This window comes from Halichoerus grypus, chromosome 3 (genome assembly GCF_964656455.1).
Source record: "Halichoerus grypus chromosome 3, mHalGry1.hap1.1, whole genome shotgun sequence".
NCBI lineage: Eukaryota > Metazoa > Chordata > Mammalia > Carnivora > Phocidae > Halichoerus > Halichoerus grypus.
In genome coordinates this window covers 6,425,096-6,451,897 of record NC_135714.1, presented here as the reverse complement: position 1 = coordinate 6,451,897, position 26,802 = coordinate 6,425,096, and the positions used below count along the sequence as shown (strand labels likewise).

Here is a 26,802-nt window from a genome sequence, read left to right as displayed (position 1 = left end):
CCCCGGAAGCCGGACGCGGATCCGGCCGGCCGAGGGGGCGTTGTCGGGATGGTTCCGCGGCCGCCGGAGCCCGGCGAGCGGCGCTGAGGGCGGCGGCGGGGCAGGAGCGGCCTCTGAGGGTAGGTAGCCGCCGGGCCGGGGACCGGCCTCGCGGGGGCGCGGGGGCCCGGCGCGGTGCAGTGGGAATGGCCGGGAGAGCGGGCCGGGCCCTGAGCCGCCCCCGCCGCCGGGCAGCGCGAGGGTCGCGCGGGAGTTGGCTGCGGCCCCCGGACCCGGAGCGGAGCCTGCGCCCCGTGCCGTCCCCGCGCCGCCTCCGCGGCCCCCGGGCGCGCTCCCGGTCCCCTCCCGTCACCCTGTAGTCCGGCAGGGCTGAGCCCCACGGCGCCCCTGGCCCCGCGCGGCCTCGTTTCCGTGTGAGCCCAGCGCGCGCGTGCGGCGGGCGCAGGGACGTCGTCCCCGGGCCGGTTCGGGCGGCGGTGAACGAAGGGCACTCGCACAGCGCCTGCGGCTTCGTGGTCTAGCTGCTCTCCGCGGCCCCCGAGACGGGGCTGGCACCCGCGGGTGGTCAGTGAGCGTGCCTAACCGAGTGACTGGCCGGTGAACGGGTGTGAGCGGGGTTTGTGAGCTACGGTAACCCCGGGGCGGCGAGGACGGTGAGGGGGGTTTAGGCCTGGAGCAGGGCGTGCATCCCTTTGCCAGGCCCGCCATGACAGAATGCCGCCGACTGGTTATTTTCTCGCAGTTCTGGAGGCTGGAAGTCCAAGATCAAGGGAGCCGCGGGATTGGTTTCTCCTGAGGCTGCACAGCTCGCTCACAGACACCCGCCCTGGTGCCTCGTTTTCACACGGCCTTTCTTCTGTGCAGGAGCATCCCTGGTGTCTGTGTCCAGATCTCCTCTTACGGGGACACAGTCAGATTGGATTAGGGTCCACCCTGATGGCCTCATTTTAACTTAATTACCTCTCTGAAGACCGAATCTCCAACCCAGAAATACTCTGAATTACTGGGGGTTAGGGTTTCAACATAGGGATTTTGGAGGGAACACGATTCAGCCCATCACACAAGGAATTCACCAGAATGGACAAGGAAGAAAACCTTTTCCAACAGAAGTGACAACGCGGCCTCGAGGTTTTAAAAAGCAGGTGCTTGAGGTTTTTTGTGTGCCGGGCACATATGTGTGCCTCATTCTTGTTTACACTCTCCTGCATTTGTTTTTTCATTTGCTCCCCCTGGAAACCCCGGGGGGGGGGGGCGCTTTCTTCAGTCTTTCTCTGTAACCCACGTTTTCAGCACGTGTCTCTTGAGGTTTTCCCTCACCGTCCTCCTTCAGATTAATTTGTGCTTCTCTCACTCAGTATCTCCAGGAAGTGGCTATTCTTGTTTCTCCTGTGTCTGGGGCATCGGGGTACAAGAGCACCTGGCTCTGGGGGTCCCAAACAGACCACTGACAAAATCCAAAGGCAGAGAAATGGGTGGTGGTGAAACAAGAAGGGGATTTATTTCAGGGAGGCCAGCACGGGGAAGACGCAGACTAGCGTCCCAAAGACTGTTTCCAGAGTCTCAGAAGTGCTTCCAGGTTTGTATTAAAGAAAATCTGGGACAAACATTGGTGGATCTGTGCAGGTGGGCATTGAAGGTCAAGTCCATCGTTGTCTTGGAGTCAGTCACGTGGGGTCTTCCTGGCGCAGGGCAGTCCTTATGGCTTGATGGGGTAGTTTCAGTTTCCATCGGGGATGCTTTGCCTGCAGGGTCTTTTGCCTGATTAAGAGATGAGCCAGAAAGAAGAATGTAATCAGTTAGAAAGTACAGACCGAGGTGAGTTGAGTTGCTCGTTCAGTCCTGTAGACTGACGCTTCCTGAAGGTGTAGGTGACACATGTGAGTTTTTTCTCCCTCGTACCTTCAGTGTCTGGCATGTAGTGACAGTCTGTACAGTTAGGTGAATGATGTGAAAACTGAGGCGGGGAGCAGCTCTCACTTTATCAGCATTTCCTCCTCACAACAACGTCTTGCACGTGTCAGGCACACGGTAGCAGTTCAACCACGTGGGCCTGCAAAGCATCGTAGAGTCAGTGTAGAGCTAAGGCGAGAACCAGGCTGGCTTGCTTGAAGCCATTGTTTTTGTCATGGGGTTTGGGGTTCGGGGAGGGGGGTGCGGATTAGGAATAAGCCATTTGAAAACCATCATGGCCAAAGACGAGGGTAGGACCACGGTAAGGCAGGCTGGGTGCTGAGGTGTGTGAACTGTGGACCCTTGGAGAAGTGATCCATGAATGGCCCCAGGGAACAAACTTCTACAGATTCTTCACGTTTCACCAGTTGGTCAAGTCTTGCACAGAACAGAAGGGTCTTTGCTCCAGGAGCCTCTCTACAGAATAAAATTCCATTCTGGCTCTTATTCCCTTTAAAAGCACCTCTTCATTCACATTTAAGCTTTTTCTTATGTTTTTCTCTCTTTCCCATATTTTCATTCCTTTTGATGCCATTCAGTCCCTCTTTTTACCATCACACTTTTGGTATAGATCTGTAGCATTTAGAAGAGGATGGCACTGAGGCGCCCGGCTGACTCCATTGGTTGAGTGTCTGATCTTGATTTCCGCTCAGGATCTCAGGGTTGTGAGATCAAGCCCCATGTAAGGCTCCGCACTGTGTGTGGAGCGTGCTTAAGATTCTCTCCCTCTTGCTCTCCGCCTCTTGCCCCACTTGCGCATGTGCTCACTCATGCTCTCTCTCTAAAAATAAACAAATAAAATGTTTTAAAAAAATAAAACAGGAAGATACTTTAGAAATTATCTAACCCAATGGGGGACCCCTCCATTTTTACATATCCAAAAACGGAAGCCCAGAGTCTCCACCCATCCAGAAGCTATGTATTGAGCACCTACTGTGTCCAGGGCGCTCTTGTAGGTACCAGAGATACGCTGATCAATACAACGGTCTTTACCACGGAAGGTGTTTGTTCCTTACCACACAGAGTGAGTAGCTGCAGAGGTGGAGGTAGGTCTGTGCTCTTTGCGTCACACCAAGCACACATTCATCCTCATACATGCTGTGCTTAACTGGGCAGTCAGACATGGGTGGTAGACTGAAGGGGCAGCTGATTTGATCCAAGGAAGGCCTTTCGTCTGTCACATGTAACTCAGAGTAGTGGTTAAGCACGTGGGCTTTGGAACCATTCCCTTGGTTTAAATCCTGACTCTGCCTCTTACTATTACTTACTAGCTGTGTCCGTCTTCTCTGTACCTGGTCAGGTTATCTCTTGCATCGCAACAAACTACCCCAAAACTTTGTGACTCAAAAATTTATTTTATCTCACAGTTTTGTGGGCCAGGATTTCAAGCAGGGCTCCACTGGGCTGTTCTTCAGCTCTGCGTGATATTCCGCTGGTGACGGGTGCGGCTTTGTTCCCATATCTGGTACCTGGGTAGGGGGGCTGGAAGGCTGGGCTCAGCTGAGTCCGTCTTGGGCGCCACGGATTCTCTCCAGTTGGGCGCCTTACAGCTGACTCAGGCCTCCAGAGTCACTCTTCCAGAAGACAGACAGTGGCAGCTCTCAGCTCTTAGGGCCTCAGCCCAGAAATGAGGACAGTTTTGCACCCTTACTTTTGCCTGTTCCATTGGTTAAGGCAGAGGCTGCTCGGATTCGAGGCAGGAGAGACCTAGATCCCACCTCCCCTTGGAATCGGAATGTCAGAGCTGTACCTGTCTTTAATCCTCCAGGTACCTCATTGTCTTCATCTATAAAATGAGGATAATAGTAGTATTTATGCTGCGTTTATCATGAGAATTAAATGAGTGTGAATTAAGTATGAAATGAGTGTGAGAATTAAAAGGATATGGGTAAAGGGCTTAGCCTAGTGGCTAGCATGTTAGAAGCATTTTATAAATATGTGCCATTTATTATTATTGATCTTAGGTTCATGATACATTTTTATTTGTAGTTGTTATTCATAGGACACACGAGGAATATAGACGTAAATTATTTTTCCAGCGCTCTCTCTAATCTTGTTGGGAAGGTACAGGATTGACGTCATGAAGCCATTAGAGAACTATACCAAGTAGTGTGAAAGAGTTAAGGTTTTTACAGTCAGCGTAAATTGTGGAAGAGTTCATAATTGTGCGTGTTACTTCTATAGGGCTGGAAAATGTCTAAAGCAGATTCAGAATATTTGCTGTAGTTTAGCATTTAAGTCTATAGAGGAAGGTTTTGTGTTGTCTTTTTAATGTTCTTTTTCTCATGGGCCATAGCATAGCCCAAGAGCACGGGCTCCACGGTTAGGAACCAGGCTTTAAATCCTGGCTTTGGAACACAGTAGTTTCATGATCTTGGGCTAGGTACTTAAACTCCCCGTTTCTTAATTTCCTCACCTATAAAATGATGATAATAGGGTTCTGGTAGCATTGTTTGAGTTAATGGATAGAATGTGCGTAGCACAGTTCCTGACCCATAGTGAATAGTAAATGAGAGATACTAAGAATAAGCCAATAATCCTTTTCTTTTCAAGCCACCGATGGGACAGGGTAGGTACCTGATTGCTCCATCATTTGGCTGTTCAGTTCCCTTGAGGATTCAACACGGGACAGTGCCCCCCCACCTGACATAATGCTTTCCCTTTCTGTATTCTTGTGTTGGCTGATGTTATTCTCTATAGGTGATATCACTAGTTTTCCTTGCATCCCACCCTGATCTCAAACCAGGAGATCGTGCCAATGCTCCAAACTTTACATATCGGAAACTAAGCTTTCCATAAAGAAATAGGGGACTCAGAATAAGGTGTAGAGCTGGGGCTGAGATGATGGGGGTAAGTTTTAGAGATTCAAAGTTGAGGGGTCATACAGTTGTAGACGTTTAGCGGGAAGTTGGAAATGTGGAAGTGATGGTCAAAACTAAAGTTTCACATTTAGGAGTTGTCTGCTTAGAACAGATGAAAGCTGAGAATAGGTGTGATTGTCAAGGGAAAGAGAAGGCTCAGGGGCTGAATCTTAAGGGACATTAACATTTGGGGGCTCGCAGAGCACAGCGTAGAGATGGAACAGGTCAGAGCCGTAGTAAGAGGACCCGAAGGGTTCTGGGGAGAGAGGATGTCGAGCTGGGCAGACCATACTCCACGTGCTGCAGCACAGCTGGGGAGAAGGGACCGAGGAAAGGCCACTGTGGGCACGTGTGTTGCAGCAGAGTGAGAATGGCAGCAAGACTACAAGGGGAAAAGGACTCGAGAGAAAGTAAACTGGGTGCGGGGGAACTGGGTGACGGGCATTAGGAGGGCATATGATGTGATGAGCACTGGGTGTTACAAGTAACTGATGAATTATTGAACTCTACATCTGAAACTAATGATGTACTATATGTTGGCTAATTGAATTTAAATTGAAAAAGTTTATAAAAAAGGTAAAGTGGGATGTGGAGTTGCTGTTTTGAGAGGCGTAAAAGAGAGGCCTATGATGAATAGATGTACCTAGCAGGAGGATTTTGTTGTCCTGTTTTGTCTTGGTGTTTGCAGGAGCTGGTGAGCCGGTAGGTCGGGGACAGAGGGAAGCAGCAAAAGAGCTGAGGATGAAACCAAGTCCTGGGGGAGGCAGGCTGGGTGGGGTCAAGGGGAGAAGGGAAGTTGGCTTTGCATAAGAGAAGGTACCCTTCATCCTGTGAAGCTGAAGGGATTGAGGGAGGGATGAGTGAGAAACTTGGAATTGAGAAAAGAATTTAAAGGCACTCAGGTTATATCAAGTTGTCTGTGGGCTCAACCTTCTTAGTGGAGTCAGGGTCAGGTCGCAGTCACTTTTATGGATGAGGGAGACAGACATGGTGGGATTGAAGAGACCGGAAAGGACTCAGAAGAGCTGTTGTGAGAGTGTAGAGGGAGTCAAAAAGACATAAACATTAACTGTTGCTAATTAGCAACAGAGGTTAGCTCGCATGGATTTTAATGGTCGAGTATCTGCTGTGTGTCATGCAAAGATGAATAAGATGGTCCCCTCAGAGCTCACAGCAGAGTTGGAGACACAGATGATGGAGCATAATGAGAAGTTGTCTTGTGGAAGTATGTATGGGGCTATAAGATCGCACAGGAGGGACCCCAGAGTCAGACTTGAGGAAGGAACAGTGGGGAAGAAGGAACAAATTTCAAAATGGCAGGAAAGGCTTCTAGGAGTTGTTGACAGCTCAGCTGAGCCCTGGTAGGGGAGTGGGCCTTAGTATTCCCAGGACAGGAAGTATCAGAACCAAAGGCTTTCTGGGGAGAGAGTAAGGCAGCGGTCTGTAATCTGCCTGCTTCACAATTACCTGGGTGCTTACAGTGCAGGCGCCTACATCCCAAGCTGGCCTGAGCAGAACTCTTGGTGGTGTCCAGGAATCTGCATTTCTAACAGGCTTTCCAGGCGTTCCTTATAGATAACATTTGTTGAATACTTCATGTCAGTTGCTATACTGGATGTTCACATGGGCTCTCACAATTGTGTCAGTAACCCGTGAGATAAGGTGAGGAAAGTGGTCATTTGCCCAAAGTCATGCAGGTAGTGAGCAGTGGGTTAGGGCTCCAAACTGTCCCAGTACAGCTTGTTTAGGGAGGCGCAGGTAGTTTATTTCGGCTGACACATAGTGGGCACAGTGGGGGACAAGGTGGTGGTGACGGTGGTGGTGGTGGTGATGATGCTGGTGATGGTCATGGTGATGATGCTGGTGGTGATGGTGGTAGTGATGGTGGTGATTGGTGGCGATGATGATGATGCTGGTGATGGTCATGGTGATGATGGTGATGGTGGTGATGATAGAAGAAGGAGCCGGGTTAAAAAGCTTAGGTTTTGGCTTTGTGGTTTCGTGGCTTTTTCAATAATGCTTATGCACTGAGGATGAAAGCAAAGAAAGCAGATAATGGCTTTTTAGGTTTTTACTGTACCAAACTGCCACATTAGCCTCCTTCTCCCAGTCTGACTTCATTTCTCCCCACTACATTTCTTCCCGTAACCATATCTCACTGGATTGTGCTCCTGTATTTGTTTAGTTGTGTGTCGTGTACTTTTGTGTGTGTGTGTTTCCTTTAATAGAATTTAACCTTCATGAGTGTGGGGACCTGGCATATTTTGTTTGTTGTTGTAGCCCTAGTACCTGGCACATGGTAGTCAGTCAGTAAATAGACGTTGAATAGATGGGATCCCTTCTATATTGATCCTCTCATCTTCTCCCTCTGTCTCTCTCTCACACACACACACTCTCTCGTACGTCATGTCCTACACTTACTTGGCTTCAGCACTCTCAAGCTCAGTAGGCACCTTACGCTTTCTGGTATTTCTGCCCAGGGTACCTGCAAGACAGGGCTCGGCTGCAGCAGTGCCTTAGCAGAGAGGCAAGAAGGAACAAATGCGTATGGGGCGCCCAGGTGGCTCAGTTAAGCGTCCAACTCTTGGTTTTGACTCAGGTCATGATCTCAGGGTTGTGAGATTAAGCCCCACGTTGAGCCCCATGTCGGGCTCTGCACTTAGTGGGGAATCTGCTTGAGATTCTCTTTCTCCCTCTCCCCCTGCTCCTGTGTGCTCTCTCGATCTCTCTCTCTAAAATAAATCCAGGGAAAAATGGGAACAAATGAGCCGATATGCTGCTTTGTGATGCCTCTTTTATTACTATCTAGTGGTGCTAGTTTATTTTGACTTTTTATCTCCCTAAATAAGCTCCTAATTTTCCCACCTTCTAATTCAGGGCCCCATGTACAGGTACTCAATAAATATTGACTGGTCTCCTCCACTTGATTTTTTTCTAACTTCAAGTGTCTGTATGTTTTCATTGAACTATTCCTAAGTAGAAACGAGAGAAGTGCACATAGCATTAGCGTGGTCATATTCTACATTGACGCTGTCAAATACGGTGGCTGTTTAAATAAATTAAAGGTTTAGTTCCTCAGTCACTCTAGCCACATTTCAAGTGCTCAGTGGCCACATGTGGCCAGTGGCCACTGTACTGAACGGTGCAGATACGGAGCATTTCCATCACTGCAGATGTTTCTGTTGACCAGCACTGGTCTGATGCCCAAGACACAAAGTTCTTGTGGTTTTTTTGTTGGTTTGTTTGAAGTGTGACCAACAAGGAATCATGACCACGAGCTGCCCGTCAATCAGTGGGTTCCGGGGCCGTAATTGCCAGTCGTATCGCCGAATCTCAGTCTCATTCACGTTCTTTGTTGCAGGTCTCCTGGGTGGCTGAGCATGGACCCGGTCGCTACTCACGGCTGCCATCTTCTCCAGCAGCTGCACGAGCAGCGCATTCAAGGCCTGCTTTGTGACTGCATGTTGGTCGTGAAAGGGGTGTGCTTTAAAGCACACAAGAATGTTCTGGCAGCGTTCAGTCAGTATTTTAGGTACGTATTTTACGCTCTGTTCTTCTAACTGTACGGAGGAGAAGCTCTTCTAGCATGGATATATTTTGACTAAATTTTCTTTTCTCCTTGGATTTCACTGTCCTTATCTTTGTAGCAGATTGTGGATTTTTTGCTTTTTGTATTTAGAGTAACCTGAGAGGAAAAGAGCCTTTTAACTAAAATATATTTGGGCTGATTGAATGTATTTTGGCACTCTGTCTTTGATTTTAATAGTTCTAATTAATGTCAGTCTTCTCTATATATTTCTTATCCTTTCAGGATAAAAAGATTGAGGAGTAGAATTCCTGGTAAGAACTTTCTTGTGATAAGAAATTGGAGAGGGGAAACATCCTATGTATTATTTTTTTATTAAAATATTTTAGTGTTTGTTTTTCATTTGAATATTCTAAGAAAATAAGTTTGAATTCAATTTACTTATTAATATAATCATTTTTGGATTATTAGAATTAAGTATTTTACATACATTTTCTGATTAGCTGAGATTTATCTCTCGAAGCACTAAAGCTTCTTTTTTTAATACCTTTTTTTCCCTTAAAATGCATACCATTTTACTGCTCTAGTGAACAGTATATGGAACGTGATTTCATCTTGCCTTGATAATCTTGAATCATCCAGTTAAACTAACTCAGCTCTCATGTGTGCCCTAGTACATAGTATAACGTGTCAGCTCACCGAGGTGACAGCACTATTTGTCCCCATGCAACCTGGTCCCAGACTTGGTTTTCCCTACCCCTTTTTAATGTGTTCTTCCCTTTAGGTAAGAACAAAGCTGAAGGCTGTTTGGGGGAAGCAGGTGATCCCATTAGATAAGATGTCTTCAACAAACTTGCAAGACCAGTTACCTGTCAGCTTGCTAGTTTATATGCAGTACAAATTCGTTCACCTGGAACTCGATGAGTACCCAGAATAAAGTACCTGGGCTGTATGGTGCCCCCTTCCCCTCATTAACTCATAGGCCTATTCTTTTTCTCACTGCTGAGAAACCTCTAACAGGTCGGATTACAAAATGAGTGTATCTCAAGTCCCTAGAGCTGTCAGATTCATAGAGACAGAAAGTAGAATGGTGGTTGCAAGGGGGGGGGGGCGGGGGATGGGAGTTACTGTTTAATGGGGACAGAGTTTCTGTTTGGGAAGAGGAAAGATTCTGTAAATGGCTGGTGGTCATGGTCACACAACAGTGTGAATGTACTTAATGCCACTGAATTGACAGTTTGAACTATATTTAAGTACAGAGTTTTTAAACAGTTAAAAATGGATCAAATGTGGAGTGCGTGGGTGGCTCAGCCAGTTAAGCATCCCGACTCTTGATCTCAGCTCAGGTCTTGACCTCAGGGTTGCAAATCCAAATCCTGCATTGGGCTCCACTTAAAAAAAAAAAAAAAAAAAAAAAAAGGATCAAGTGGTAAATACATATGTTTTGCCACAATTAAAAAATTAAAATTAAAAAAATGAATGTATCAAATGTTGGTTTATTTTACTATTTTTATTTTTAGACATGCTTAAGGCACTTAGATATGGAAATATTTTTGTTATGTGTTTTATGGCCTGAAATATAATTTGCCAAGCTAGACATGAAATACTGAAAAATGTGTCCTGTAATATACTATATTATACTCTGTATGCAGTTAGTAATATATATGAATAATTATATTTTAAAAGAACAATGAGTGTATTTCAGAACTTTACTTTGAGATCTGTTTGGAAGGTTGGATATCCAGCACGCTAATTCATCTGAGTTGCTTTATTGAATGGCTTACCAAAATTTTTTAAAGGATTGAAATTTTAAAATCTTGGCATTTATAGAAGGATAGTATTTTTTAATGGTATCATGAGCATTATTTATAAGAAAAAAATTATCATACCATAATCTTTCTTTTATCAGGAGCCTCTTTCAGAACTCTTCAGGCCAAAAAAGTGATGTTTTTCACTTGGATATTAAAAATGTAAGCGGCATTGGGCAGATTCTGGACTTCATGTACACTTCTCACCTAGATCTTAACCAGGATAATATCCAAGTAATGCTGGACATAGCACAGTGTTTGCAAGTTCAAAATGTTCTGAATCTGTGTCACACATTTTTGAAGTCCGCCACTGTGGAACAGCCCTCGGGCGTGTCTTGTAACAGCGCGTTCTCCCTGCAGAGCACCCTGCCTGCCGATGCGCACTGTGCAGTAAGTGAAAACTACCCTCCTCATTTGCTGCAAGAGTGTCCCGCCGATGTTCAGCAGAGTAAGGTTTTGGATGAATCACATTCTCATGCTCCACCGTCCGTTAATCTCCATCAGTCTGCAGGGGAGGCATCCAAACAAGCGCCCGACACGCTGGATGGCGCCTGCCCAGAGCTGCCTTTCAGACAGCCGAGTTACTACTACAAACTCAGAAACTTTTACAGCAAGCAGTACTACAAACAGGCTGCGTGTCCCAGTCACGAGAGGGTGAATGAGCAGCCCTTCACTTTCAGCACAGCCGCGGACCTCGGTGCTGGTGACAACCAGCCTTGTGCCGGCAGTCATTCCGAATGTGTCCTGGAGTCTTCAGAGCACTTGCCTTCCCACTTCTTGGCCCAGCCCTTGAGTGAATCTGCCCCAGACCCTGACTCAGACAACCTGTGCCAACCACCCACCAGACAGATGAGGCTCAAAAAGGCCATTCACCTTAAGAAGCTGAATTTCCTCAAGTCCCAGAAATCTGCAGAGGAGCCACCTGAAGGCAAGCCGGATGACGGCTTAACGAAAAGGGTGGAGTGCGCTAGTGCAAATACTACAGAGAAAGCCACCAGCCACGGTGCTGAGGAAAAAGAAGGTGAAGAACTCGTCACTTCTGAGCGTTTTAACTGCACTAACGAAATGGAGAGGCCCGAAGAGCCTGCGGCGCTGGAGGACCAGTCCCAGATGCTTCAGTCACAGAGACAGTACACGTGTGAATTGTGTGGAAAACCTTTTAAACACCCGAGCAATCTGGAGCTTCACAGACGGTCACATACAGGTACACTGATTCAGTACCCACAGGCAAAAGGAAAGGAGATGGTGCAGACGATCAGACACCACGACCTACTCCTGCTTTTGTAAGAAGTTTTGCTGTTGCTTGATGACGTCATCGATAATTCCCCCCAAATCAAAGAGCGTTAGCTGCTTCTTATGTTTTTGGTGATTACTTTTAAAGAATAATCTCAAAGTTCTGTAGATGCTGTCATAGAACCGGTTTAAAAAGATGGCACACTTTTCGTTTTTAATTATGGTTTTATATGATAAAGTTTCCATCTCTAAAGAAGTGGAGTGAATTGTTTTGATGCACTGAAAATTTCAAATATATTCTAAAACGGATAAGTTCTATTTGCTCTTTAGAGTTAAAGTAAAGTAAGTTTATTTTTTTAAAGCATGATAATTGTCAGTTCCATTCAGACTGAAATAAGAGTAATAGTAAAAGTTCTCTGGGAAGTAATTTTCCTATCAGATTTTTTTAAATTGTGGTTTGGGAGGAGGTAAATTTTTTAATAAGGATCAGCTTTAACCATTTGATATTTTCAAATGAAGATTCTTCCACTTTGAACATTGAATTTTCAAAGCCTTATTACCTTAATTCATACCTCGTCCCCTTTCCAAAAAGTTTATTTTTCCAGGTGCTCATTTGAAGGTGTTACATAGTACATACACATTACATGACGCAATACTTACGTGTTACTTTCCTTCTTGTGGTTAAACTTGATGACTCTAATACATGTAATAAATTAATGACAGTTAGAAGCATGAGATGTCTCTAAAGGATGTCTCTAGTGTGACCACTTTACGGTGCTTATGTAATTGTGGTTGCTGACCTGACATTCTGTTACCACTTTGGATTCCCCGCGTAGGTGTTTGCTACCTCGTTGTATTATTGAGAGACTTAATACAGATGGAAGCCCTTCATAAGTTTTAATGTATTTAAACATAAAGTGCTGTCATGGAGGAGGAGGGGCAGTTCGGAATTACTTTATATGAAGGCAGTATCATTGACTCAGTTTCGCCCTGGAAAAACTTGATTTAGGTCATTTTGTTTGCATAAATTTCCTAGAGCCGAATGATCGTTAGAATTTTTATTTGAGAAACATATCTAGTTAGCTTTAAAGGAAACAGAAATTACGTTGTTTGTCCTGAAGGAACATCTTTGGATGCCCGTAGTCATACAGTCATGGCACAGATGTTTCCTGGGACAGAAACTGAGAAGGGTAGCACTTCTCGGATTATGGTCTGGAGAACCCCTTCAGGGGTCTTTGAGGCCCATACTGTTTCCAGCATAGTCTGTGACGTTACTTGCCACCTTTTCCTTCTCCCACGAGTGTGTAGTGGACTCAGCTAAAGGCCACCCAGCTACTCTGGTGGCCAATGAAATGTTTGGTCGCTGTTTTCATTTCTGCTATGACTTATACCAGCAGATACAGCCTATGTCAACAACAGCTCTTTAGGGTCCTTGATTATTAAGAGTGTGAAGGGGTCCTAAGAGCAAAAAGGTTGAGAACCACAACAGTAGGGTTACTGACCCTGGACACGTGTGAGTCTTAGTGACCGGTGGCCTCTTTTTTTCAAAAACATACTGGGGGCTTTCACTTAACATTATCTATCATCCCCATAGTTTCAGACCTAAATGTAGTCACTGAATACAGGATTCATGTGATTATAATTGCTCAGGGTCAAAACCTCCGCCTTGGCCTTGAGGAAGCCATTAAACAGTTTTAGGAAAAGATCAACATGAAAATGTCCTGGCAAGAGCTCAGAAAGCTAGTGAGGTGGCAAACCCGAGCAACACAGTAAGAAGGGAAACGCTAATTTTTTAAAAGACTCTGAATGAAACCACTTGATGATTTGAGGGGAATGGGGAAAAAGGAAGGTTCTTGATCTTCAAGGCCTAAGAGTGTTTTACGGGTGAAAGGTGGTACCTAGAAGTACACTTTTCAACAGATCATGTTCTAGAGACTATTCCGAGCTGCTGTGGCTTCTTCATAGTGGAGTCCACTCTGCATCTGTTCTATTCCGGAACGCAGTTACTCAGAGTTCCTAAAATCAGAGGTGAGAGAGAAGTGGGCAGGAAAGCGCATCTCCCGTGCTGAAATCTTATTTTCCCCATTAGCGTGTGTCAGCCAAGGCTGAAAGGCAGTGGAGAGGGGCTTCTCCCTGGCACACTGTGTTTTGGGCTCCTCTGTGTGTATACCCCGTGTGGTGTGAATGAGTCACCCTCGTGGTGTCGGAAGTTGGTGGTAGAGGTGTCAGGCTGAAGGGCAGGTGAATAAGATGCTGCTGTTGAGCTGATCATCTCTGCTCGCTGTCTAAGAGCCAGAGAGAATTATAAGGATGTAGAGACCACCCATTTTCATACTCTGATAAAGAACATGACGCTCCCTTTTGAAAGAACATGGGAGATAGTTTGAACATTTTAAACAAAATAATCGTGCAAATATGACTAATGATTTTACAAGTTGTTATTTTGTTTTGTTTTAGGTGAGAAACCTTTTGAATGTAACATTTGTGGGAAACATTTCTCTCAGGTGGGAATACTCTTATTTACTGTTAATAATTGGAAACCTGAAACCCAGTGTTTTTTTAATTATTATTATTATTATCATTATTATTATAAATAAGACATACGTTCGGACTTGAGAGAGAAGCCTCTGATGGTATCTGTAACTTTGACTTCACACTAAATCAGGAGAAAATAATTTTCAAGAAAACACATTTTTAGTTCATTGGGGGAAAAGTAACATTTTTTTGTAAGTGTGTGAACTCCCCCCACCCCACCCCCTTAAAGATGGGTCCAGTCCAAGTATATTTCTTCTCTTTCACGAATGAAGTTTCCGGTGAACCACAGCGAGCACACATCCAGAGGCTGCACGCGGCTGGGCTACATCCAGGACACATGGCGTCTCACTCTTAGCGGCCCAAGGTTGTTCGGAGGTGGGGAACAGAGCGAGCAGTTCTCGTTCCCGCTCGGACTGCCTTTTGGCTGACCTCCCATAGCTCATTTGGACATGTATGAGTTCTCTCATCCAGCCCGCGTGTGCTGTACCCTCCCATGGGCCGTGTGCTGATCTGGGCACTGGACATAAAGAAACCTAGAGATTTCATGTTTTAGAGAAAACGTTGGCTGTAGCCCAGTGGGGACCTGCTCCTGAAGTAGGAGGTGACTTGCTCTGCCCCGTGCCGGGCCCTGGCATTGCAGAGGTGCACAGCTGTTAACCTGGCGGGCGGCGGGCGCGCTGGACCCCGTAGCACAGCACCTCCGGCGGACGCTGCTCCCTGGTGCGGGGGCTCCGGGCTGGGCCGTGATCCAGGAGTAGAGTCCCCTAGGCTGGTAAAGGCTGGGCGGCAGGCCCTCCCCAGAGCACAGAAACTCAGTGGCAGCGCCGTGTCCAGGCACATTCCCCATGGAGGCAGCTCTCCCCGTGTCCCCTTCACCCTCCCACGCACCCAGACCTGTGCTCTGGTGACTTCTCAGGCCTGCGGCTCCCTGCATGCAGTGACTGACCAAGGCCTAACCTCTGCCTTTGCGTCTTTAGTCCGTACTTGCCATCAGGAGGACACCTGGCACCCACTAAATGTTCAGTAAGTTTTTGCAGAGCTGAGGGGGGTCCTCACCCCTCCAGCCGCCATGCACTTGAGGCCTCGCTTCTTCACTGCAGCCTCGCCCGGGGCTTCCGAGCTGGGGCTGCGGAGCCGGGTGGTGTGCATTTGGATCCTGCCCCTGGCTTGCTACTCAGTCACCTCGGGCAAGCAGCCTCGCCTTTTGGCACTTCAGCTTCCTTGTCTGTAAAACCAGGGAGATGAGATGACTGAGCCCAGCCAGTGTGTGGGGACTACCTGAGTCGGTAGGAGTACAAACTCCTGCCTGGCACGTAGTTAGTGCTCAGGGGGCATCACTGTTTCCTGTCCTGGTGCCGTCCCCTCTGTTCTTGCAGACCGGTCTTCCACCACCATCCTGACCTTACAGCTTTGGGGTGGGGAAAAGCCGAAGGCCTGGACTAATGATGATTAATAATTAGCAACCATAACTTCTCTGGGCCTCATTTTTCTAATTCTTACAACAGGGATGTACTGCCTCATGTGAGTGTTAGGAGCAGTGAATGGAACAATGGACATGAAAGCCCTTCATTCATTTAAAATGTGGTAACAGTGTAGGTTCTGTCCTCCTTGCGTGGGAGCCTTCTGTGACTCTTCATTGCTAATCAAAGAAAACCAGATATTCAGGCATCCGTAGTCAGCCTTCAGCCTCCTCTCCCGGCACCGAGGCCAAGCCCCACCCTCCTCTTCAGAGATTCTGATTCCGTTGCTCTGGGGTGGGGCTTGATTATTACAGCGTTTCTGAAGTGTGCCGCTAGGGTTGGGGACCACTGCTCAGACCTTGTCCTGCACTTGCCTTCTTGAGTCCCATCAGGGGCAGCCCCGGCTGACAGACACACCACTGAAATCCTCCTCTATGCTGTTGTCTATATTTTTGTCAGATTTTTGTGAATGTAGGATTATGTATAGTTGCAGTTTTCAGATGTATATTGCTGTTTATTTCATAGCGAAATTGTGAAATTTTTTGTGAACAAGGACCTCTTTGAAAAAAATTCAGCAAGTGTTTGTTGCGAGCCTACAGTCCAAGGAGCTCTGCCATGAGCTGGAGAAGTATACATAGGGAGCAGTATGGGCAAAGAAAGAGAGTGGTCCTTTCTGCCTGGAAGAAGTGTTTGGGGTGGGTGAGGACATGAAATGTGTTAAGAGATTGTTTAGGTCAGCCCCAAAGACAAGCAGGCATTTGATAAGCCTGGGGGTCTCTGGCATTCTAGGACAAGAGAGCTATCAGGTGGTTTATCTGGGGATACTTTGTAAGCAGTGCCCACTTACCATCCTTCACCTTAAGCCAGGTGTTCATTTCTTTGAATGAAATGGAGTAAATGTTTGTGGTTATGCTGGATTGGAAAACTCCCATGCTGTTGCTGCCATATTTGCTTTGGTAGAAGTGAGTTTGTAAATATTTTCCCTTTTGGAAGACTTGAAAGCAAGAAAACAGATTACCAATGAGAATACATCTTTTATGCTGTTTACTTAATTTATATTTAGTAGGGTCAGTCTTGGGGAAAAATAAAAGTTAACCACAACCTTGATGATGAGGTGTAAGCATATGGTATGTGAGCTTCGAGAAACTACCATAATCCGAGATTGTCACAACAGACTGTCCATCTGTTAACGTCATTCTGGACACGGTCTGTGTGCGGGTCTCAGCCCTCGGGAGCCCTGCGTACTTTAGAGTGTGAGTGAGGCTCCGTCCGTAGTGCCAGGGCCCCCGCGTGGAGTAGAACCTGGACCGGTGGGTGCCCCCAGAGGAGAGGGAAGGAGGGGGCAGGTCTGCGTACCTGTGATGTGAGCAATGAGAGGAGGACACCCGGGGGCACTGAGCTGGCCTTGGGAGAGTAGAGCAGTTTGGTCTCTCCAAAGAGGCAGAAATGGACACTTTGAGGGGCTGGTGCAGTGTCTTCTGGCAGTGCTGTCAGAGAGGGGTGCCCCAGGCCCAGGACATGGGGTGTGGGGTGGGGTTGGGGGGCACAGCCGTGTTGGAGCCCCGCCTGAAACGGATGTGCTCCCCAGGGCACGGGCACAGCCTGGCACCACAGGGAACATGAGGAAGTCACTGTTTCAGTGAACTTCTCGTAAGTCGTGAGACTTCGGCCCTGAGGTGGTACCCCCACACTCCCAGCATCCAGTAGAACGATCATTGCCGTTTAGGTGACAGATCCATGTTCATCTCCAGATTTCTTTCTCCCTGTTAATTTTATTTTGTGAAATCCTGAAGCCCCCAGACTCCTGAACTAGATGACTTTTAAGATCTGAGATTCCTTTTATGTTGAAAATGGTATGATTCCTTGGCTATTTTTCCTGGAAATAATCTGCTGTCTTTAGAAGAATGCTCTGATAGAGAATATATGCTTGGTTTGTCCAGGTTTAAATACAGATGCTCACGTACATATTAGGAGTTATTTTTTAAATTACTCAACAAATCAGATATTAGTTCTTTTCTCCAGCAGAGTTTTTCTCTGAAAAATCCTGACAGCTCCCTCCTAATTTAAAATATTTGCTTGGAAGGAGCAGAGCCCCCTTTCCTACTAATATTCTGGAACATAACAGCATGGCAGCACTGCCAGCCTTCGAGACCACAGTCGGGCCTGGGTCGGGGTGTTTGATCCCACCTGTAGGAGCCTGGGCTGATTACTTCCTTCCCAGAGCATCGGTTCACTTTTCGGTAAAATGCGACACTACGACTTTGTGAGGGAATTGTGGCGTTATCTGCAGATACCTAGCAGAGTACTTCCTTCCTGGTGGTCTCTTATTGATCGATAGCGGTCGCGTATCCAGCTATAGATAATCTCCAAGATGTGGACTAGCTACTTAGCGGGTACTTAGTACTAGAGTAAGTCAGAGTTCACCAAAAGTATGGATACTTGACTAAAGACCAAATAATCTGGCTCCCAGTTTGCTTATGTAAGTTGGCATAAATCATTGACAGCATTATTGGACTTTTTTTGCCTGACTCTTTCAGTATTTAATCTACTTTTATACCATTGGTCAGATCCTTTTAGCTGGTGGAAGATTTTCATTGTATCTTTCTGATATTAATTTCTGATACTAAATAGCTAAAAATTTTTTTCAAGGGTTTGTTTTACTGTTGCTTATTACACTATTTTAAGTGGAAGGCCATTGCTACTTGCTTTGAAAACAAGTAATTGTTACGCTTTACTTAACAAGAAAGGATGCAGCACTGCTAAGAATTGACTCAGAGAATCAATGTGAAAACACATTTCAGTCATGATACATCGTTTACAAAATAACTTAAAACAAGAAGGACCTAATTTAACAGATGAGCAGATGGTGCTATTCAAATTGTTACATAATTGATGAGCTTTTCTGGAATTTGGAATTGACTGACTTAAAACAGTCAGTGGTGCATTATCTTACCTCCAGTGAGCTGTTTCCCAAGTGACTGTTGTACTGAATCGTCAGCACAAGCTAGTTTATTCTCAGAGACTCGTGAGAGTGTAGACTCACACAAACCAAAGCTCATTTTTGGCCCAACCGTGTAACAGGAGAAGCTGTTTTATTTATCTGAATCTGAGTCTTTCATCTGGAGTGGTTCGGTGATGCATGTAAGGACCAGACTGCTCTTGACAGTTGTTTTATTATTGTTATCATTAGTCATTCTCTTAAAATATGGGGATTTCCCAGTGTTTTGCCAAATTCTTTCCCTTTTGTTTATCTGAAATAAACCTGGGTTTTTCCTAAGCCATATTTATTGCATTCTGAAAGATAACATCTGACTCGGTGATTTCCTGGAGCCTGACACAGAGAATCTCCATGTTCTGTGACATAAAACCCCCAGATCACACTTTCTCTGCTTGTAAGTTTCCACACACACGTGGACTTCAGACCATCTTCAAATCCATAGCCATGAACTGTCTGTGCATTTTATTTAAAATCGAGTTGGCAGATTTACAAAGCCAAATTTGTTAGTTGGTGTTACTGTTCGTTCTCCCTTTTTGGCTAAAATAGTGCATAATGACTGCACATGTTACCCTTGGGTATATTCATTCATTTCAGTGTTTTTGTAACAGAACGCTATAAAAAATTAGGCAGGGGACATGACAGATTGAGTCTATTAAGTTAAGTTCCAGCAATGGAGGATTTTGTTTTCAAATCCTAATTTGAAACATTAGCCAGGAGCTTTTTTCATACGAGGCAATTGCAGTTTTAATTTCAGTGTACTTTAGGCAATTTCCTATTGACTTCCTATTGATTATTACATAGAAATCTATTTTGTGATCTTCATTTAAATAAGTTATTCTTTGGGAAGCCCTGCTAGTTTCAGAAATTAGGAACATAAAAGGTCCTGCAGTGAACCAGCTACTGTGAAGCCCCTGACGTGCATTTTTGCACAAAGGTGAAAAAACAACAGCCCTGTCCAGGAGAATAGCTGTGCTGCCGCAGGAAGGCCCGTTTGCACGTGTCTCATCTTCTCTAGGAGCAAAAGCAGGTTTTTAAAAAGGAAGAAATCCTGCAGGTGCTCCTTTTTTTTTTTTTCCCCCAAGAGATGCTTGTATGTAGATGGTCTGAGTTAAAAACCCCAAATAAAGCCAAGGTCTATTTAAACTACAAGGTCAGCAGCCTCCACGGCGTGCCGGGCCCATTTCAGAGGGAAGCAGCACAGTGCTCGCCTGAGGTGGGACAAGCCAGGGGCCCACGTGGGGCAGGCACAGAATGGAGACGCATCCATGTTCAGCAGGCTGCTGGGCAAGGCAAACTCCCCGGAGTTAGACTTAGGCTGGTCCCTGATCTCCTTGCACATGGCTACTTTTGAGTTGTGCGTATGTAATCTTCACTGGGAAAGTTAGACCGGGACCTGGCTCAAGCTGTCAGTTTTCCTTTTAAATTATAGGACCTGTAAGAAAATTTTTCATTATTGGTATGCTTTTTCTTTCCCTGCTTTCTTGCAGGCAGGTAACTTGCAGACTCACTTACGTCGGCATTCTGGTGAAAAACCATACATCTGCGAAATCTGTGGAAAGAGGTCAGTGCTGGGCTTATTCTTCCATTTGTAAGGATCAACTCGTAGTCTGTCTTTGAACTCAGTGTTCTCTGAGCCACCTGTGGGCTCCCTCTGTCACTGAGGAAGACAGGTAAACCTTCCGGCTTTCCATGGGATACATGATGAGAAGAACAAAAAGAAAGAGAAGTGTTAATTAATAGAAAATCTAGGACACGAGTCTTACGAAATGGGATTTTACATGAAACAACATTATTTTATACTAAAGTTTCCATTCATTCCAAGAATGTCTATTATCATAGATAAATGTCCCCGTGGAGGTGACTCTCTTGTGGGGAAAATGAGACTTGGCAGTCAGAAAGCCTGGGCATCAGGAGAGAGGGCTGGAGGAAGTGCCCTGAGCTGGGCAGGGCTGTGACCTGGTGATGGAGTGGGGGGGGGACCCTCCTCCCCTCACTGGGTCATTTGTCGGGAGTCCACACGCTCTCATGGAGTGGTCGTGCTCGGGTGGCAGCCACCAGTCACAGCGATTCAGTCATCCATTTACTTCACCATTCAACATGTCTTTGGCACCTACTGGGTGCTGAGTGCTGTGAGGGGAACACAGAAATAAACGTACAGGTCCTGCCTCTGATAAGGTCATCCTCAAGAATGGTGGGCAGAGACAGACATGGGACAATTGAAGTCGAGTCATCTACTACAGCGCGGCACGTGCCGTGGGGACGCTAGAGCAAGAAGCAACTCTTGTTCAGGTCCAGGAAAACCTGCTGTCTCTGCAGATGGGAGGAAACAAAGAAAGAAGAGCTGCCTAGCCTGACATGTCTCCCTTTCTGCCGTGGCCACCTGAACACTGACGACCCCGCTGTGTGCCGGGGTAGCGTGGACCGCTCATTTCTGGTGCCTCGTAGCGTGGACCCCCAGCTGCTTCAGGTGGCCCTGTCGCTTCACTGTTGGCCTTGTTTTACACGATGTCTTAAATGGGAACCTTCTGAACGCCATTGAAAAGTAAGGCATGTGTTTAAAATCATGTCTCTAGGCAACGTCTTTTCCCAAATGGAACCAGTTACACAATCAGGTGTGGTGGAAAGGAAAGGAAACAGATTTCTGTATCGGAGAGCCTGGCTTGGAATTACTCCCCGAGCCAAGCTGCTGACCATCTTTGAAGAAGAAAGATGAAACTAGGTAGAAAAACAAAAACAGAACACTTGCATCATTTTCTACTTTCTTTTAAAAAAAGAGATGGGGCGCCTGGGTGGCTCAGTAGGTTCAGCGTCTGCCTTCAGCTCAGGTCATGATCCCGGGGTCCTGGGATCGAGTCCCGCATCGGACTCCCTGCTCAGCGGGGAACCTGCTTCTCCATCTCCTCCCCACTGAGCAGGGCCGCCGCTCGTGCTCCCTCTCACTGTCTCCATAGTTACCTCTGTCTCTCTCTCTCAAAAAAATCTTTAAAAAAGTAAATAATAAAAAAGAAAAAAGTAAAGATTTTTAAAGTGCACATTTCAAATGAATCGGGCCACTTCTGATGACATTCTGAAGGAATGTAGGGAGCAGTTCATCTCCTCCCTCAGTGACTTGCAATCACAAAGATTTGCAACAGTATAGAAAGAAATTCATAATTGAATTTTCAAATTACATTACAGGTTTGCCGCGTCTGGCGATGTCCAGCGTCACATCATTATTCACTCAGGAGAGAAGCCACACTTGTGTGACATCTGTGGGCGAGGTACTGCTGCGTGTTTTCCCCTTTTTGTCCTGAAGACTGCCAGTTGCAGTGTCCTCGGTCCTTCCGCTGAGCATCTGTTGTGGTCTCCCCAGGGTTCAGTAACTTCAGTAACTTGAAGGAGCACAAGAAGACACACACGGCCGATAAAGTCTTCACCTGTGACGAGTGCGGCAAGTCCTTCAACATGCAGAGGAAGCTGGTGAAGCACCGGATCCGGCACACGGGAGAGCGGCCCTACAGCTGCTCTGCCTGTGGTAGGTTTCCCATGGGCCCGCAGCGGGCGGTCACCCTGCCGTCCCCGGTGGGGGCGGGGCGCCGGTCCCCGCACCCGCTCTGTCGTCGGCTGTTTTGGTGTCGTGGGTAAATCATCCCTGTTCTCAAAGGTAAAATGGAGGTGGTGTGATTTCTTTACCCCCTCCCGTGGCGGTCTCTCGGTCAGTCCTGCATTCTCGCAGGCCTGTGAGTTTCTGTGAGGTGTCCAGAGCTGTCGTAGGGTGCTCTGCGGACAGAGCTGAGAGACAGAGTCCCAGGCGCTGCATGCTCCTGGCCCAGGTCAGTGGGGTGTAGACAAATGGGAAAGTGTGGGAGCGTGTGGTGTACCGTAGCGGGCGTCGGCGTCATGCAGCCTGAGGAGCCGGCGTGGGGGCTGCGGCTGGACCGTCCGGCAGGAGCATCGAGAGCACACGACGGGGTCAAGAGGGAGGGCTTCTCGAGATCCTGTGTTAGGAAGCAAGGGTCCCTTCGGCGGGTCTTTGATGCAGCAGTGAAGTCTCGGGAGGAGAGGCACGGCTGGTGGCCCTCACTGTCCAGGCGCATCGCTGCACACGTGAGGAATGGGGACTCGGAGTTAAGTCCCGCTACCCCTGTCATAGTGTTTGAGCCTCGGAAGAACTGGGTGTGCGTGCGTGTGCACGCGTGTACGCGTGTGCCTGTGACAGGTGCTTGACAGCGCGAACTGAGTCACGGAGGAGGGAGTGAGTGACCGTGTTTCTGGGTTCCTGGTTAGAACGCGTGGGGAGACTGTTCAGGGCCCAGCTGTGGGAAGGCGGGAGCCAAGCACTCCTCCGAGCGGCTCATCCTGCCTGGGAGCTGCCATCTCAGGGCGGGCCTTCTGGGTGTGACCGCAGCAGAGCTTCACTGTCCCCTCCCACTTAAGTTGTGTACCGATCTCCTGGATGCACATTTAGCAGCTCCGTGACTATTCTCGTTGCTCTTTATTAAATTGTGTCGGGGCGCGTGTAGTGCAGTCGGTGGAGTGTCCGACTCTTGATTTCCGCTCAGGTCATGATCTCAGGATGCTGAGATCCACGCTCAGCACGGAATCTGCTTCCCTTCTCCCTTTGTTCCTCGTCCCTGCTCGCGCGCGCACGCTCTCTAAAATAAAGTAGTATTACTTTAAATCACAGATGCAGTCTCAAGTCACTAATTTAAATGTCGGTTCCAAATTATCATTACAGCTGTCAGCTTGATTTGAGGTTAAACATCCTCTTCCCTCCTCGGCTAGGACTTGCTGCTGGCTAAGACCTCGGTAGAGGAGGAAGCAGAGGGGGCCCTGTCGTCCCCACCTTACACTTCCAGCCCTTTCCCTCACCTCACTAACCATGGTTTCTGACCTTGACAAGGTCAGCCTGCGGCCAGGGGAAGAGAAAAAGAGAACAAGAATGTTCATTCTTACAGGACAGGGTCAAAATTTTTTAACAGCTTTATTGAGGTAAAATTCCCATACCGTGAAATTTGCCCATTTAAAGTGATCAAGTCAGTGGTTTTGGTATATTATTCACAGAGTTGTGCAACTCTCACGCACCATGGTCTATTTTAGAATATTTTTATCACCCCAGAAAGAAGCTCCGTGTCCACTAGCAGTCACTCCCTGTTCCCACGCCCCAGCCTGGGCAACCATTAAGCGCCCTTCTCTCTCTGGATTTGCACGTTCTGGACATTTCATATAAATGGAATCCTACAGCATGTGGTCTTTCGTAACTGACTTCTTTCACTTAGCAAATCCGCTGTGAACATTTGTGTATAGTTTGTGTGGGTGTGTTTTCATTTTCTCGAGTTCAAAAGACAGGTTCAGTTTTAAGGTGGCTTCACATCCTGGGCTTTTCGGGGAATAGAGCTCCCCTTCCATTTCTCCTCCCTGCCCTCCCCCCCCATTTCCTTCCCTCCCCTCTCTTCCTTTCCCAGCATTTCTCTGCACTTTCCAAGGTACAGACCTGCATTTTTCCTCCAGCGCTGGGTCCTAGCAGTTTATTCCCGGAGACTTTCTCAGTTGGGGTCTCCTCGCCCCTCTGGGCAGTCCTCTTAGGCTGGTTTGAGGATGGCTCCAGGCAGCTCGCTTGCAAGCACAACCCTTGTCCAGTCCATGGAAACATTGCGTCCTGTGCTGCCGGCGACTTCGGGCCACAGCCGTGCACGAGGACCCTCCTGTCTGTCACCAGCACAGCTGGCCATTTATCTCTCGCTGGATTTCCCAGACAGGGGCCACATCTTGCCGTGAGGATGGCTGTGAAGTCTGGCTCCCCTGCCTTGACTGGTGGGAACTCCGCTGTGGCTAAAATTCACATGCCTTAAGGACCCTAGAAAAGATGATTCCCATTTGCCCAGTAATTCCACTATTGAGAATTTATCTTAAGGAAGCAGTGAAAAGAAAGATGTTAATTGAAGATGAAGGAGAGTAGCAAACAGGTAGAAACCGCCCAAACGTGCAGCAGATGGAGGAATGCTTATGAAGCTTCGAATCCATGAAATAGCGCCTATCTGTATGAACCGTATGTTGTGTAGACAGCACAGCAAACGGTGAAAATGCTATTACTGGGGTGTTCCGTGAAGGAGGCTGAGTCTGGCGCTGCAGACAAGATGTAGACGTGAAGACACAGTCCCCACGGTGTGCCTTGGTAGCCTCTGTGGGGAAGAAGTGCCAAAACGTAACGCATGCGTGTGGACACCTAGTTTGATTGTTGAGAGGTGCGGTTTTTTTTTTTTTTTTTTTTTTTTTTTTTATTTATTTAACAGAGAAAGACACAGCGAGAGAGGGAACACAAGCAGGGGGAGCGGCAGGCAGAGGGAGAAGCAGGCTTCCGGCTGAGCAGGGAGCCCGATGCGGGGCTCGATCCCAGGACCCTGGGATCATGACCTGAGCCGAAGGCAGACGCTTAACAACTGAGCCACCCAGGCGCCCGAGAGGTGCGGTTTTTTTAATGCCCCCCCCCCCCCCACCGCCTGATGAGGGCAGGATAGCTGAGCGTTCACGCGGATAAGGGAGAAGTTCTCAATATGTGTCCGCCTAACTGCGTGGTGCGTGCTCAGTCCTCCGTAAATAGGTGATGTCTTTGGTAAGGTTATTTATTGGTGGTTCTCTTCTGACCTCCTTACCTACTCTAATCACAGAAGTAGATCCGCTCCCTCTGTCCTATACATGGAAAGGAACTAGAACCTGGAGAAGCATGTGTAAAATGACATCAAAAGCAAAAAGATGTTTCTAAGTTATAGATTGGCCGTGTTAGACTTAAGAAAATGTAAGCAAAACTGACAAGGTTTCCCAGCACGGGCCAGCAGGGGCAGGCACCTGGGCTTACCAGCGAGGCGCTCATGGGCAGGCGCACGGGGGCTCTCGAAGGCTCGCACTGAGGGACCCACAACCCAAAGGCTGCAGGTTGGAGGGCTGCAGCTGGAGAAGACCGGAGGAGCCTTCCGGAGTGAGCAGGTGACAGGAGGTCTGGAGGTCGCGCACGCTAACGCTGAGTCCTTCTGTGTTTTGCAAGGGGGAGCGAGAACGTCCTCCTCTAAAAGGATGCCTGTTGGTTTTGCAGGAAAGTGTTTCGGGGGATCCGGCGACCTGCGCCGGCATGTGCGCACGCACACCGGGGAGAAGCCGTACACATGTGAGATCTGCAGCAAGTGCTTCACGCGCTCGGCGGTGCTGCGGCGGCACAAGAAGATGCACTGCAGGCCCGACGGGGGCCAGGACGCGCTCGACGAGCTCGCTCACGCCATCGAGACCTCCGACCTGGAGAAGTCGCAGAGCTCGGATTCCTTTTCCCAAGACGTGTCTGTGACTCTGATGCCCGTGTCGGTCAAGCTCCCCGTGCACCCGGCCGAAGATTCGGTGACAGAGTTTGACGGCCACTCCGCCGGCTCCTACTGCAAGTTCCGGCCCGTGGTTCAGCCTCCCGCAGCCGCTGAGCCGGAGAAGCTCGGGCTGGATCCCGGCAAACTCGCCAAGCCTCCGATGCAGCCGGCACAGCCTCCGGCGTATGCTTACCCGGACGTGGCCGCCGTGGCCAGCGAGCCGCAGCTGCAGCCCGACAGCCTGTCCCTGGGCCGCTCGTCCCTGGCCGCGCTGGACAATCACTGCGGTGATGCACTGGGCGGCCGCGGGGCCGCCACGCCATACAGGAACTCTGAGGGGCAGTTCTTCTCCAGCATGACGCTCTGGGGGCTGGCCATGAAGACGCTGCAGAATGAAAACGAGCTGGACCAGTGATGTCTGGCGGCAGCATTTCCCAGCCTCAGAGCCTTTTTGAAGCCCAGTGGAGCGGCGTCCGTGCTTCGGGAGAGAGCGTTTTCTCCGTGGTGGCCCTTTCTCACCGGCCCGAGAATAGTTTGACCATTTCTGTGCTGGTGGTGACTGTTACTGGAAGCTTCCGGAGCCTCAGGATCGGGGAAGAAGGCCCGCAGGCTCCCCGTGCACACAGACGGGGGACTGGAGGAGCGGATAGCCCGGGAAACCATCCCACTGACCTTCGCCGGCACCACGGCGTGCATGCGTGGGGTCAGCTACTGTGCGTCTCAGTCACATTAAAGGGAGAAAGCTATATATAGTAACACAAATATGTTTGCATTTTTACATGATTGAAATTTGTACTGTTTTGTATTTTTATTTACACAAAAAGTTTATTTGTATATGAAACTCATGTTATAATTTAATTTGAATAAATGAAACTTGACTTTCTAGATAATGTGTTTCCTCAGCATTCTCATTAATTTAAAGACCGTAGTGGTAAAATAACTATCAACAAGGAAGGGCTCACCTTGCCAGGGTGAGTCCCAGGTTCAGGTCAGCCATCCGGGACAGTGGGCTTCAGAAGCCACTGAGACAGGGCCTGAGCCCTGGCTGCCGCTTACTGATTAGGTCCCGGGCAAGCTCCTCAACCTCTCAGAATCTCCTCTGG

General features: G+C 47.8%; 1 protein-coding gene across 2 annotated transcripts; it reads left to right on the top strand.

The window, feature by feature from the left end:
* The first annotated feature begins 14 nt into the window (after positions 1-14).
* Positions 15-26,589, top strand: ZBTB49 (zinc finger and BTB domain containing 49). 2 transcript variants are annotated; one of them, XM_036110522.2, is made up of 9 exons: positions 15-119; positions 743-1,142; positions 8,173-8,343; positions 10,247-11,349; positions 13,836-13,882; positions 19,859-19,932; positions 21,549-21,631; positions 21,724-21,885; positions 25,441-26,589. In XM_036110522.2, exons 3-9 carry the CDS (start codon positions 8,192-8,194, stop codon positions 26,112-26,114), a joined length of 2,295 nt encoding a protein of 764 aa, XP_035966415.2. In that variant the 5' UTR covers positions 15-119; positions 743-1,142; positions 8,173-8,191; the 3' UTR covers positions 26,115-26,589. The 2 variants fall into 2 exon arrangements, with proteins under 2 accessions (XP_035966415.2, XP_035966414.2); XM_036110521.2 differs by lacking the exon at positions 743-1,142.
* Positions 26,590-26,802: the final 213 nt, after the last annotated feature.